The 14,796-nt window shown below is 50.5% G+C and overlaps 1 protein-coding gene across 1 annotated transcript in view; it reads left to right on the forward strand.

Annotated features, from left to right (window-relative positions):
• bcas3 (BCAS3 microtubule associated cell migration factor) overlaps positions 1–14,796 on the forward strand; it is a 127,072-nt gene that overhangs the window by 3,425 nt on the left and 108,851 nt on the right. Inside the window, 3 exon segments of the mRNA XM_049001543.1 lie at positions 682–788; positions 6,900–6,981; positions 9,811–9,883. Of these exon segments, the coding sequence (XP_048857500.1) occupies positions 682–788; positions 6,900–6,981; positions 9,811–9,883 (262 nt within the window).

A 14,796-nucleotide genomic window follows, 5' to 3' on the forward strand; every position in this document is an offset into this window, starting at 1 on the left:
GGGGCCCAAGTCTTCTTGTTAAAGCACGTGTTAACACAGTGCTCAAACGTGCTCAATACATCAACGGCCCATGTCAACACTAGTGCTTTTCAATTTCATTAACAACGAGCGAGTGGCAAGTGATTGCCAGTCAGGGAATGGCTGAGAGTGAGCCGTGATCCAGCTGTGAAGGCAGGCAGAGGGCGGCCCGCTCGCTGCGGTCGTCACCGTATGGCAGCCCATCGGAGCTGCCTGCGTTTCTGCTCAATCGCACCCGTCAAATCCCCTTTGCATCAACATGTGATCGTTGGCTTGTCTTGCCTTTTTTTTTAATGCAGTGAAGTCTGAAATGTAAAAGGTCTGTGGGTAACAGACCTGTGTACGGTTAGCATTGCTGGGGGGTGTTTGCCAGTCACTAGGCCTTTGCCTCCCAGAGGACCCCCCCATGCCTGCCGTTGGAGATTGTGCTGCCCTTCCTTTCTCATCTTCTGCCTCCTTTTTATTTTCCAATTGAAAAGTTGTCTTGCATTACGTGTTGTTTTGTCTGCCTGCAAAGTTGTATCTGTTATAATTAACAGTAAATGTACCCGTGACGATTTGCCAAAATTGATTCGCTAAAGGACAGCTTGCTGTGAGCTCACCGTGCCTTCGGTCAGAGCTGTGTAAGTCAGTGCTCCTTCTCTGCCTCTCTCCTGCGGACAGATGTGGCCCGCTCCCCGGAGTTCCTGGAGATGCACGGCAGCGGCAGCGATCCGCCACTCTGCCTGATGATTGGCTACACGGATGGGCTGCAGATCTGGAGTGTGTCTGTGAGTATAGATCCCCCCGCCCACTTCTCATATCGCAGTCATCACCATGAAATCCAGGTCGGGAAAAAGAAGAGCCATAATATCTTACCCATTGTTGGAGCAGTCCTGGGGGGGGGGATGTTGTGCATTGTGGAGAGTCCCTTTAGTTCTTTTTGCCGTGCTGGGGCAGACTGGCCCATGGGGCAGCCTTGATCTCAGAAGGAACCTTGGTGTGTTCTAGGCTGTGTGTCACGTGGGCTGATTCCTAACCATCCGCAGGTGGACTAAATTGTTCTGTAAGTGCTCGGGGGAGTTGATCCCAAAGGCTACCGGAAGCTCTGGTTCTCTCAGTGTGTAGCTGTTCATGCCTTAATGTGGATAAATATGCCTCGGACCTGGCGGTCCAGCACTTTGCTCAGTTGATTGGTCTGTACTTAGCGTTTTCAGTTTCTGGGTTAAGATGCATCGGGGTTCCAGGTCTGTGCTTTTTCTGTTTAATGCGGTGCTGGAATGACAGGCCCCATTAAGTGGGCAGGTAGCAGAACTCGCAGGCGAGCCGGGCTGCTGAGCTAGCAGAGGGAATCGCAGCGCCGGTCCTGCATATTCACTTTGCATTCCTGTCTGTTTCCAAGCACAGCGTGATCGGAAGGAAGATCCATCACTGTTTAAGACAGTTTCGAAGTAATTGGCATCACTGCTTGTGGCTATAAATGATTGTGAATGTGGGTTGTGGAAACTGCAAGTTTACATCAAATTCATTTTTAACTGAACTTGTTTAATTTTTCGTAATAGTGATTTTGCTTGATAGTGATGTGTTGTGTAGAAGGTCAAAGAATGCTATACTCTGGCCATTGACAAGAGATTTCCGCAATATACCTGTATATATATTTATCCATCGATTTTCCATGACCACTCATCTCATGCAGGGTCATGATGTGCCTGTGTCCCAGTCCGGGAAGCACGTTGCACAAAGTAGGGGATACCCTGGATAGACAGGCAGTCCATCATAGGGCAGTGAAGTGAGGTATAAGAAATGGCTTCAATGTGACATTGTCTTATGGCCTTGACGGCTGCTATACCAGAAAATGAACACTAGATGTCAGTAGAGGCAAAGATTTGGACATGTGGTTCCTCGCTTTGGAGACACACTTTGAGAAATCGAACAGCGACTTCACAGACATCTAATTCAGACGAAGGTCTGCTGTCATGATCTGTTTACGGTTTGTCCCTCATCCTTAAGTTCGCCGCGGAGCGCCGATCTGGTGTCATGTGGGTGATTAGCTGGGTGGGGGCCCTCATGGTACACTTTCATGGGTAGGAACCACAATTACAGGGAACATATGGAAAAATGGCATGTGGTGAATTAGATAATATGTAGAGGCTCGCGGAGGTGACGGACATATCACTATTTTAGTCTTCAATCCATGTTTCCTTTCAGTGAAGTGAAAATGGAAGAATCCTTTTCCTGTGTTGGCGGGTTTTTCCCAAGAGTGGTTGGTGTGTTGAGAGAAAGATCTATAACCTTTGTGGGACTTTCGAGCTGCAACGCTATGTTTTTGCCTTTATATCTAACTTTAAAGTTCGGTGACACGAAAAGCTGACCGTCTGCATAAGAGTTAATCATTTACTGGCCTGTCGGAAAAGGCTCTTATTACTCAGCAGTGCGGAGGAACTCTCGGGTTTGGCATTTGCCCTCCGAAGTTAGTCTGAAGGTCACGACTTTGCCCGCCCAGCTTGAGGCTACGCCACGCCCAGCTCTCTATCGTTTGGCCCGGGATAGGTGGCAGTTAGGGAAGGATAGGAGGCTGTCTCACTGCCCTAAGTGTGTCATGGTGACCCGGCGACAGCCATGTTTAATGCTAGATTGTTGGTTAGCCAATGAGATGCCACTAGAAAGGGCAGCCATTTTCCTACTGGCTGTCCATTCCCAGTGGTGAAGTCTGGCCAAGCTCCCTCTGGTGCCACCTTCCCTGTTAGTTTTTGTGCATTCCCTGTCGCTCATAGGTTTTTATGTAGGTCATACATGTTGTTTTGAATCTTATTCTTAATATTTAAAATTCTGTTCTGTGTTCTCTGTAATTTAAGGCGAAAAACGGGGGAACTGGGATTTTCCCTTTGAGTGTTTTTTTTTTAAAGGAAAATGAGTTTGAGGATTTGCAAACCATTTGTGTACGAACTAAAAGTTTTTGAAGCCCCCCCCCCCCCCAAACTTTTTCATATCTGCTGTCAGTGAAACAAACACTTCACATCCGCTCCCTGAAAGCAAACAAAACAAGTCTTTAATCGTCCCTCTGTAAACAACCGGAGTCCCTTAAGATGAGACAGACTGCTCCCCCCACGCTAGCAGGCGGACTCTTTGAGAACATCGCTGCAGGTCTGCAAAAAAAAAAAAAGGTATATAAATGGACGAGCTGCGTCGAGGGATAAATGTGTTACCTGGCTCTGGATCTGTTTGAGTTTTAAGTGAGATATATATTGTATAATTCTTCTGCTCTGACCCTCCTGCCTTTCTGTGTCAGCCTGATTCCTGCTCGGCCTTTGGAGAGCGATGAAAGCGAGTCTGGTCCAGGGCATGAGTGGCCGTGAAGTGCTCATGACAACCGCTAAGCTGACACCCTCCATAATGGCGTTAAATTGAGTTGGAAACAGCCCCCCCCCCCCGCAACACACACCCCAGGCTGCTTATCAACCACCACCCACCCCCAAGTACATGTGCGTCGATGTCTCCTCGAAGGTGATCTTCGCCCGGCGAGGTGTTACCCTCCTGCCCTCGGTCCGCGGGGTGCCTTGGGGGGGGGGGGTGTTGATCGGCGGAGGTGTCCGTGGGACTGACATGCTTTGAAACGAGGCATCAGGAGCAGCGGCGTTGTTGCTAAAAGCCCCGGCTGTGGGCAGCTGGACCCCCATCCACCAGGAGAGGCACGGTGTCCCCCCCCCGCCCCCCCATGCCTCCAAGTTCTGGTTTATTTCTGTTTCGTGTTTTCTCCCTCCTCATTCGGCAGAGTGATGTGCTACAGGTGGGGGAGGCTGGGGGGCAGAGAGAGTCCTGACATCTTCAGCTGCGGAGCGTGTCTCTGACGTGCGACAGGAAAAAGGAAATGTACCTAATGGGGCTTTGTGTGCCCGCTAGGGGGCGCCGTCTCCATCCATCTAAAATTCAGGTTAAATATTTAGGCCTGACGTCGCTTCAGTTTCTCCGGCTGGCTGCCATGGCAGGGGGATTTCCGGTGTCCCAACTCCACGTCTGTAGACCCACCTGCAGGGATCTGATTATGGTGCCGATGCGCAAGACGGTCAGCAGCGTTGCCTTGTGAGGAGGATCCATTAGCCCCATGCCGTTTGCGATAAGGCCTCTGGGGGGAGTGTTACAGCCTGTGGTATCTTATCGGGGGGGGGGTGGGGGGGGGGGGGGGATAGGAATAAAAGCAGATTCTCTGGATCGCCGTGAGCAATGTGGTACCAACCTCCCTTACCCAACATTCACTGCGGCTGAGGCGAGAACATGCAAACGCAGGCCGATGCAGGAGAGGTGCAGAAAGTCTGGCCTGGAATTATGGGAGTAAAGTCACTTAAAAAGATATAATTGGGATAGACTTAAAAATAAAAAAAAACAACAATTTCATATATTGCTGTGTTAAATCATAATGTGATGGTGAAAATGTCAAGTGGGTGTCACACAGACTTTATTACAATGAGGATGCACTTGGCAGTAATGCATAATGACAGTCGCATTAATATAAATCCCTCAATCCTGCAAATTCCATTATTCTGCCGGCCCATTTAATTGTCTGTATTTCTTTCAGATGTCTATGACTTTCAGATGTGTAGATCAGTAATCTCTCACTTTAAAAATGTGTGTATATATATACATATATACATAAAAATATAGAAAAGTCTGCAGCGGCTGCAGCTTATGAAATGCATTATTCTGATGTGCCACTTATGCGAGCACCGCGGGCGCTTCAGAGGCCAGCGGCTGGCGGCTGGGCTTCACGCGCCCGAGACGGGCACATTGCTTAGCTCTGTTTGTTAATGCGTGCCCACCTTAATTTAACGGGGGAGGGAGGGGTGAAAATACGGAGCGAAGGAGGACCGCCTGAAAGGGTGACACCCCTCCGGGAGCACGCCGGGGAGGCATTGCATGCGTGCAGTTTCACCCTCACACCCCCTTCCCCCCCCCCCCAACATCTGAAGAGGTGATTTACTGAAAAGCCAACAAAAAAAATATATATATAGACGCTTGACGCACTGCACGAGGAAAGCTGACCCGTGACGATGGTGAGTCCCGCCAGGAAAAGCTGGGACTGGTTTGCTCCGCTGAGCTTTTGACAGAGAGAGTAATCGTCTGCATTGTAATATTTTGGATGCATCGACTTTGCTCTCTGGTAGCTTTTGTTCTGTGGTTAGCTTTGCAGTCCTTCGTCTCTCTTTTGGCACCCTCCCTTCACGTGAACCCTGATCCACACAGTTGGAGTTGATTATTTTCCTTACAGTGTGAACAAATCTTTCTTTGTTCTCCCATATATTGTCCCCTGACTTCCTTGGACGGCTTCTCAGTCCGACGGCAAGAAGTTTATCATCGGCCCTGGTAATTGTTTCATTGCGTTACGGAGTTTGGTGCCCCCAGGAATAACGGTAATTGGAAGTATGTCTGTATTGATTACAGGACTAACTTATTAAGGGTTTGCTAAACTGGCAACCCACAAAGCATGAAGCTTATTATCAGAAGTAGGGCTCTGCTAGGGGGGAGGGCATGTTTAACTATTTCAGGCGCCTGGAGATTGGTCTGTTTACAGGATGTCCAGCGCGTGAAGTTTTTGATGTCCAAGAACAGAGGTTTTTTTTTTTTTTTTTCTGTGGTGGGGCCATCCTTTTTAGTCAGGCAGTGGTTGGGAAGACCTGGAGGACCTCGGAAAATAAGGAGTTGATTGCGTGTGATTGAGCCTTGGCTTTCTGCGGTCGAAACCGGTCTTCGCTGCGGCTTCCGAGAGGAAGCGGCTTAATGTTTCTCGGGGGGTGGAGGGGGGGTGACGTGGGTGGGGTCTGTAATAACACGGCCCCCCGCGTGCAGGCAGAGTGGGCCGTAGCCCGTCATGCCCCCCCTCACCACCAACACTGTTCAAAAATGCATGCAAACTACTCAAAATGGAGAAGGTGACCGGATATTTAAAATGGCTGCTCTCAGTCTTTTAAGTCATTCTTCCATCCCACGGGAATCTGTTTTTTTTTAACCCTCCCCCTCCGACAGTACCGATGCTCCTTCATGAGGTCCTCAGGCTTGCAGGCACTCATTAGCAGTGGTGTCCCGGTCATGACGCGTCCCCATTCTCGCCTGTGTTTGTCCTGCACCACTAATGCCACGTCTGTCTTCAGCCACTGCCGTCACCCCGACAGCTTTTGTTTATTCTCCGATAAACAAACACAGAAAGGCTCCCTTTGTCTCCCTGGACTGTTCCCTTCTCCCAGTCTGCTTGACGGCCCCGTTTTACACTTTATTTAAAAGCACTTAGCCAAAATGGTGGGCCTGGCAGGTTTGAGGAGGGAGCTGTCGAATTGCCCCTCTGCGGCAGATGAGCTCCCTGGCTCCGCAGTGTCCGCTTCGTAAGCGTTTCTGTGGGGGGGGGGGGGGGGACCTGGGGAGATGGTGATGGCCGGTCCCCAGGGGACTTGGGCTCCACGCGACCTCTGCCCTCTGGTGCAGTGCTGCGGGTACGAGTACCGCATGGTGGCCATCGTGAGTCCAAAAATCCACTTTGAGGGGCAGACTGGATGTGAGGACGGCCTTGATTCCGATGTGCCGTAATATTAATGGTGGCTTGTGTGGATGCATGCAGGTTTTACTAGTTTGTTTTAGGGAAAATCTGGACGAATTTCCTTTTAGCGAATGAATATTCCAGCAAAAGACGGTATCCCCCCACAAATCAAAGGCCTTTTATATGTGCTGCATTTTATACCACTTTTACAAGTGTCACAGATTTGAAGCAGTTTTTTTTTTTTTTTTGGTCTGTTTTTGCATTTCAGCGCAATGGGGTTAATTAGCATTAATTGTGTCAGGGGTGAGGGTTCGAGGAAAGTTTCCACGAGAACAGCGATGCAGGTCTGTGCATCACTTTCTGTGTGTTTGCATTTCAGCTGACCGGAGAAGCCCAGGAGCTGTTCTCTGTGAGGCACGGCCCGGTGCGGACGGCCCGGATCCTCCCCGCACCACTCATTGGTGAGTACCCCTGTGGGTGCGCGGTTCTCCCGCCTGCCCTTTCCCAGGCCTGGCCGGGGTCCATCGTGCAGCTCGTAGGCCGGGGGAGAGTTGAGTTTGTGACCTTTGCCGCCGCCCCCCTCTGCTGGACACAAAAGTGAGATTTTTCGCCCCAGTCCGCTTGCCCTTTTGCGTCCGTGTGGGCTGTGGCACATAGGTGACCGCGAGAAATGCCGGGGCTCCGTGAGGCTTTGTGCCGCGCCGCGTTTCCGTGGAGCCTTACACAGTCTGTTGTTTTCAGACAGGAGGAGGAGTCTCGCACGTCACGAATCGGCGCTGACTGTGCCCACCTGCGTTAGCTGTGAGTCCCCAAAGAGCGGCGCTGGTCTCTCTGCGTTTCACCTCGGGTCAGGCGGAGCTCGGCTGCGTGGCGTCTATCAGCCTACATCCTCCCTGGGAAGGAATCTCGCTCTCCGCCCAAAGAGCACCACCTACCTCCGCTTTTCAGCACCCCTGTGCTGCTTTTGAAGTCGCATCGAATCGCAGCGCAGTTTCAATTTGTTTTGCTCCCCCCACCCCCCCCCACTGCCTCCTCCCCCCCAGTATATCATCGTGAAATTAAAGGCTGCCGCGTGTTTCTTAATAGAGCGAAGGCCCAGCCAGGCCCCCGCTGTTTCCCCATCCTAATATTAAAGTCACTCCTTTATGATTAGTGTTGGCATCGCGCCAACTGGCGGATGCAGGAGTGAGGCCCTCTTCAGTGCCAGAGTTCAGTAAAACATGGAGATTGTCCTCCTTTCATCACAACTTGCCTATTGGCTAGTGGATGACTTGCGGTAATTACGTTTATTAAAAGAATAAGTTTTAGCGGTTGGGGGGGGGGGGGGATGGTGGGTGTGATTGAGGCTTCTTCCCTGCCTGGACGGATTCCCCCCAGGTGTCTGAGACTCTGGGCTTTCCGAGGCCAAACGATTCCCACCGCCGTACGGGTGACCCACCCCACAGCTGCTTTTAATATGTGAAGAAAAGGAGCGGACGCATCCTCGCAGGCCACGGAGGCGCAGGGTCCACGGCACCCAGAGTTCCACGCAGCCCACAGCGCAGGTGGAACGGCGTGGAAATGCGACAAATACACTGAATTACAGAGTGTGATGAATGGCATATCGCAAGTGTATTTTTATTTATTTTTTTTTTTGAGTTGTTCCCTGCATGTTCCGGTCTTTGGGCAGACTTCAACAATGCACAATGACAGCATTGAAAAGCGCCTGGAATGGGATAAAAGCACAGGGCGTTAATAAGAAGCAGCAGATATCCAGCACATGAGGGGAACGATTCTCTGCAAAATAAAACGAATTGTACCAGCGGGGGAAAACGATTGCAATCTGTCAGGCGCAAACAGTGTTGCACTGTAGTGAGTTGTGAAGGGGGATTGTTCCATGTGGGAGTCTGGGTGGGTGAACTTGGAAAGGAGTGGAAATAGGTGTCGATTTTAATAAGTAAAGGTCTCTCCCAGAATAAAGGAGGAAATTCACAGTTTTTTTTTTTCTTTCCCAGAAGGCATTGAACCATTTTTAAATCACTGTGGTGGTTCCTCCCCCCCCCCACTGTGTTCGTACAAATCTGCCTCTTAAAGGTAAATCTGCAACCTGCTGCTCTGGTGGCTTGTGGAGAAACTTCATGAGTTTTGCCATGGAGGAAAAGCGCGAAAGAATGATAGCGATTATGTTTAGCGTGTAATTTTTATTCTGCACAACTAATTTGTTCAGTATTCTTTGATGGATGGAGACATTGGCCATTTTTTTTTCATTTGACAGCTTAATATAAATGAATCCTGACTGGCGTCAGTTTTGGTTTGGTCAGTAATGTGGTAATGTCCTACACACATCCCTCACTTCCAGGATCTCATTCACGGTGAGCTATGTCGGGGGGGCACGCCGTACCACCCGCTTGCGAACACGCATGCACACGCGTGTGGGATGGAAGGCAGCTTGTGTTTCGAAATCTTTTCAGCATGGCCGGGAAGCAGCAAAGTGGATTTGTTTTCCTAATTGTGTCATTTTTAAATTGAAGTCAGCTGCCATCTTGGGGCCCGAGGCCCCAGGCCCCCAGTCAGACGCCATGGCCACCGACTGCTTTGGACGGCGGGCGCGTGAGGTTTGGACGGGTGCCCTTTGGCAGCACTAGGGGTTTGCGGGTGACACGCACGCCCGTACGACGTGCCCCGAGGGCCCCGTGGTTGCCGGGCTGATGGTTGTCATCTCTCGGCGGGGCCAAAACGACAGTTTGGACAGTGGTTTGGAAGTCCTCTCGCTCGCCTTTAGGGTTCCAATCCTGCTGCTAACGAAATCCTCATTCTTCATATAAAACAGATATGATGGTAAATTCCAAATTCTGTGAACTCCTCAAGCACTATAAATTTACTTGGGCCATGCGAGCACCAACCCCCACATGCGGAACGGCCCGGATCCCGGCGTGTCCCGGGGCCGCGTGTGCGCTCGCACTGGTGTTCCAGCTTCAGTTGATCCCCATAAGTACGTATGTGAACCCAGCATTATTCTGCGGTCAGGGGGATGAGCTGACAGGAGAGAAGGTCCCTTTTATTATTTATTTATTTATTTTATTTTTTTGCAGAGTTTTCTTGGAAATTTTGAGACCATAATTTGATTACAGAGAGGCTGTTGTAATGCAATCAACGCGCTTCCTGCCACAGGAGCGGCTTGTTAAGATGAAGTGGGTGGCTGGTTCTGCCGGACAGACCAGAGGCTTCGCATGCACATCCGTGATGAATGTCCCCTTTGTTTCCGGACAGTGTTTTAATCCCCCCCCCTCATCCTGCCTGTGTTCTCGCAGGTCCTCTGAAGGCTGACAGTTTCGCGGAGAAGAGGCCCCTTCTCGGCGTGTGCAAGAGCGCCGGGTCCTCTGGGTGAGTGGGCGCTAGGGCTGCCACTTCCTCTGCCTGCTCATGGGGTACCAGGGATTTGGGGGGGGGGGGGGGGGGGGTGGTCGTTCTCTCCCCAGTTTACTGATCGTGGCGCCGTGAGGGCTGCAGTTCCGCAGGGTTTGGCCGACGGACGGCATGGTTTCCGTTGGGCTCATCCGAGCGGAAGATGAGATGCGAGGTTTACTGGCCTCATGCTTTGAAGCCTGCCCCCAAGAGCGCCCTCCCCCCCCCCCCCCCCACACACACACACACACACACGCACACACACACACAGAGGCAAAGTCCCGGGGTGAGTTTCTCCAGAGCCACGCAGCCGCACAGCACACCTCCCTCTCGGAGCTTGTCATCTGTGCGATTCGGCGCAGGCACATTTTCCGGTCAGCCCCGGATCGGCCTGAACCCCGGGTCCTAATGGAATCTTTTATTTCCCCGTCACTTTTTATGGGTTTTCCTTCCCCTCCGCGGCGCAGCAGGAGAGTTCATTCTGCGCGGCCTCCCCAGTGTCACGCGGTTCAGGCGGAGAGCGCCTTTGAAAGCCTGTAATTTGCGTCACGTAACGAGCGCCATCAAAGCGGCTCACGGGCCCTAGGCCCGGGTAGCGGTTGGGCGGGCTGGAGCCCCAAGAGCTCTCGCCAACCTCAGCACGCCCCCCACCCACCCCCTTCACACACAAGAGAGGGGTGTGCTCAGGGATGCACCCTAGAAGGAAATGTGGCATCGACATCCGTGGCCTCTTCCTCCTGCCACCGCTCCTCCCCCGTTTCAGCGGGGACCACCTTTCTGATGTTCCCAGCCCCCCCCACGGAAAACTCGCCATGTCCGTCCTCACATGGAAAAAGAGGCTTAGCGGCTTTGGCTCGCGGACCCACAGACGTTTGCGTTAATGCCGAAAACACGTCCGCGTTATAAACCGTAACCCTGACCTCTGGCTGAATGGCGTGGTACGGTCCCGAAAGTGCTTTCTAAATAACGTTATATTTAAAAAAATATATATATATAATATATGAAAAAAGGGAAGGAAAAACCCTCAGAACACATTAAACTCTCTTTTTCCATAACTAGTTCATAAACTTACTAAGGTCCTCACACGATTTTTAGTGTATAATCATTTTAAAATGACAGCTTTAGCCAACCACCAAAAAGGACGCCGTCCTGACACAGAAATGGAAAACAGATTCCGAGTTTTGGCCGCCGCAGCCGCGCCGGTTTAGAAGTCAGTGCACTCAGCTTCAGGCTTAGATTACAAGATGTGCAAATTAAAGAGAAAGCAGCCCGAGGAGTAGCATGTGTGACGGCCTTGTGTTTGGGGACGCGCAGCCCAGCTCTCGCTCTGCGCCGTCCCGTCAGCGGATGTGTGTCCATCACGCTGGGTTTGCGGATGAAGGGCTACGGGTGGTTGTGCATCGCGAGCCCCTCCCCTACTTCCCAAGGATCTGGATCAGCTCTGACTCTCCATCGTGGTGCTGCTGGTCTTGAGGTGCTCTGTAGGCATTAAGGTTTACAAGACGCGGCACCGAACGGTCTTGCCGATCGTTCCTGCATTCGTGTGCGAAGAATGGAGAAGTACTTCGACTGCTTTGTTTTTCACCGCCTTTCAGGGTGTTTGTAGGACAGAAAAACGCTTCTTTGTAACAGGCTTCACTGATTCATGAGTGCTCAGGGTAGGAAGACTCAGTGCGGAAATCTGGTGCTGTTCTGGTTCTTCTGTGTTCAGGGTAGGAACCTGACCGCGTTTAGGGTAAGATTGTGGCCCTGTCATGCCAAATGTCATCCGGCGTCCGAATATCTCCCGCCTGTGACATAACGCTCAGCTGTTAGGCCGATGACGCAATCGCGATGGTGCAGTTCCAGGGCACCCGAAAGTTCCCCCTTACCGCTGCAGGAAGTTAACATCAGTAAACCACGTTCACAAATGTTTTTCAAAAAGTGTTTTTTATTACTTATTATGAATCTCATTTCCATTTAGCCATAGAGTAGAACCAGCATGTTTAACCAACATGTTTTATTAGTTTATTAATGTATATTTCTACATTATTTATTATTATATATTTGTATGTTTAGGTCGATAGCTATGTGTTTTATCGAGTATAACCACTAATTTGATAAGAATTGTCTCACTAATATGTTTTATTATTATATTAATGTATATTAGATTTGATTTGATTATTGATGTATAATCAGCTGCTGTGTTCAGGGTATCGAGCTGGTTTTGTGTGGGGTAACGCTCTGGCCACGTTCCGGCCCTGCTGTGTTCAGGGTATCGAGCTGGTTTTGTGTGGGGTAACGCTCTGGCCACGTTCCGGCCCTGCTGTGTTCAGGGTATCGAGCTGGTTTTGTGTGGGGTAACGCTCTGGCCACGTTCCGGCCCTGCTGTGTTCAGGGTATCGAGCTGGTTTTGTGTGGGGTAACACTCTGGCCATGTTCCGGCCCTGCTGTGTTCAGGGTATCGAGCTGGTTTTGTGTGGGGTAACGCTCTGGCCACGTTCCGGCCCTGCTGTGTTCAGGGTATCGAGCTGGTTTTGTGTGGGGTAACACTCTGGCCATGTTCCGGCCCTGCTGTGTTCAGGGTCGGAAGCTGCCATCTCCAGTTTTGATGCCTTCCCAGTTGTGAATTCCCAGGGGAGGCGCGGCTCGCCTCTGATAAATGCCCCCTTCCGTCAGCATGTCGCTGACAGCTGGATTTGTTTGGGGGGGCCTCGCCTCAGCTCGGACCACCCAGTCGCCATGGAGACACCGTCTCACCAGTGATCAATGACAGGCCCCCCTCCGCCCACACCGGCCCAGCAGAACCGCAGTCATGTTTGTCATCAGGAGAGGCGGCGTGCCTCCCGCACCCTGGACGGGAGCCTCCATCCAGGCTGCCCTGAGAGCCGCTGAGCCTCGGTGTCTCATTGCAGAATTAATCTCGTCCTTTTCATCCCCTCGATGGAAGCGTCGCCGTCGTTGTCGTCCGGTGTCCCTAATTGTCCTTCTCTAAATTCAGATGAAGCCCTGCTGTCACAGAAAGCCTGATCATTAATTACAGGGCTGGATTAAAAAGGGCAGAGGCATAAAAAGCAAACAGTCCCAACAAACGGTTTCAAGAGAGACTTAAGCAAAGCTTATTGTGATACTAAGCTGTGCTTTTCCATTGCATTCTCTCCGCAGGTTTTAAACATTAGATGTGAAGTATCCTGCCTAAAGTGTATTAAATGGAAAAGCAAAATCGGGGTATTAAAGAGGAGCCAGATTAAGAGGATTGAGAACTAGCGCCTGTTACAGAGTGGTGCATTGCTGTTGGGTGGGTGCTGCACTTTCCCCTATGCCACACCCACCGTGTTGAGCACCTGAAAGGCCCTCGGGTGCTGGGGGTGCTTTTGTCGCCTTTTTTTTGGCCGTAAATCCAGGAGATGCTTGGCACATGTCTCAGCACGAGCCCGTCGACCAGCTGCCCCGGTTGTTTGAGTACAAGAGCGCTTAATCGCAGCTCTCACGCGGCACTCGGGATATTGTCAGTTTATTTCTAAAATGTATCTCATAGAATTATAGCGTGGCTGAGTTGCAAGTACATTAACGATGAGGAATAATAAATAAAAGACACCTGGATGGAAGCTGATCATCCTTTGATGTTTTAGTGTTTTTATTGTGTAGTCTGTGATACAATAGTAGTGTTATTGTCATTATTAGACTTCTCGTAATGGTACATGAATTAGTCCATCATTGGTCATGCCTGTCATTTAAAAATTTAGAGGCTTCTCTTCCTGTTCGCGTTGGATGAAGACTTTCCTGAATATCGGACACGCCCTGCACTATGAGAGTAGAGGGTCTGCGGTGGTTGGTCTTCCTCACTCTCCCCGGCCTCATGTCCCGAGTCCTTTTGCTCTCCTCTCAAGCATTTATTGCGGCCGTGGAGTCTGCTCTTTCCGCGTTTGCCGTTTTTATTTGAGAATTCGAGGAAGGTTTCTGTTCATTTCATTCAGTCATTCATTCAGTCATTTATATATTTCTCCTGCTTTGGAAAAGATTCAGAAATGACCCAGGAATTGAGAAAATCATAAAGCTTGCGGTGACTGTGACCTCCACCTAAAAACTGCTTCCCGTTTCCAGGTTCGCTGCAGGCCAGTGAGTTAGGGTGGGTCGCTGACATCATCTGAACCCTGAGTGACTTTCCTTCCTGACATTAAGCCTTTAAAGTACAGGCATGTGTATGCACCCATCGGACCCGGTTTATTAGGTACACCTGTTTGCAATCGTGTGGAGGCAGCCGAGTACCTACAGTGTGTAGAAGAGGGGTGTGGAGGTTCGGTTACTGTTCGGCTCAGCCTTGTGATGTGTTGCGATTGTACGTGCCAGACATGCCAGTTCTGGAATCTCCAAAACAGTCATCCTCCTGGGATTCTCGCATCCTACATTGTCCAGAGTTTACACAGACTGGTATGATGAACAAAAAAACATTCTCTTGTTAATGAGAAAGGTCAGGAGAGAATGGGCAGACTCGTTAAAGCTGACAGGAAGGCCACAAGTGCAAAAATGACAGCTCAATACAACAGTGCAGGATGGCTCCTATGAACAAACAATTTGTGTATCCTTGAAGCTGTTCGGAGGGAAATGTATCTTGTATCTTGGTGTACCTAATAATGTGGCCCCTGGGTGTATTCATCATGTCCTACCAACCGGACATTAGTGTCTAATTTAATCAGCCAGCATGTCAGGAACCAGAACGTTTATTAGTTGTGAAATAGGTTAATGTAATGTCCAGGGAGCGGGCTAGACAGCATTTAAAACTTGCAGCCTCCTGCTGTCCCGACAGCAGGCCTGAGCTCACTTGTGTTCTTCCTGCACCTCCACAGTTTGAGCCCCAGGATGGGATTGCCTTCGCTAGAGGGTTCTGTCTCTGCCATCATGGATGAGTTCAT

This window comes from Brienomyrus brachyistius, unplaced genomic scaffold (assembly GCF_023856365.1).
Source record: "Brienomyrus brachyistius isolate T26 unplaced genomic scaffold, BBRACH_0.4 scaffold59, whole genome shotgun sequence".
Taxonomy (NCBI): domain Eukaryota; kingdom Metazoa; phylum Chordata; class Actinopteri; order Osteoglossiformes; family Mormyridae; genus Brienomyrus; species Brienomyrus brachyistius.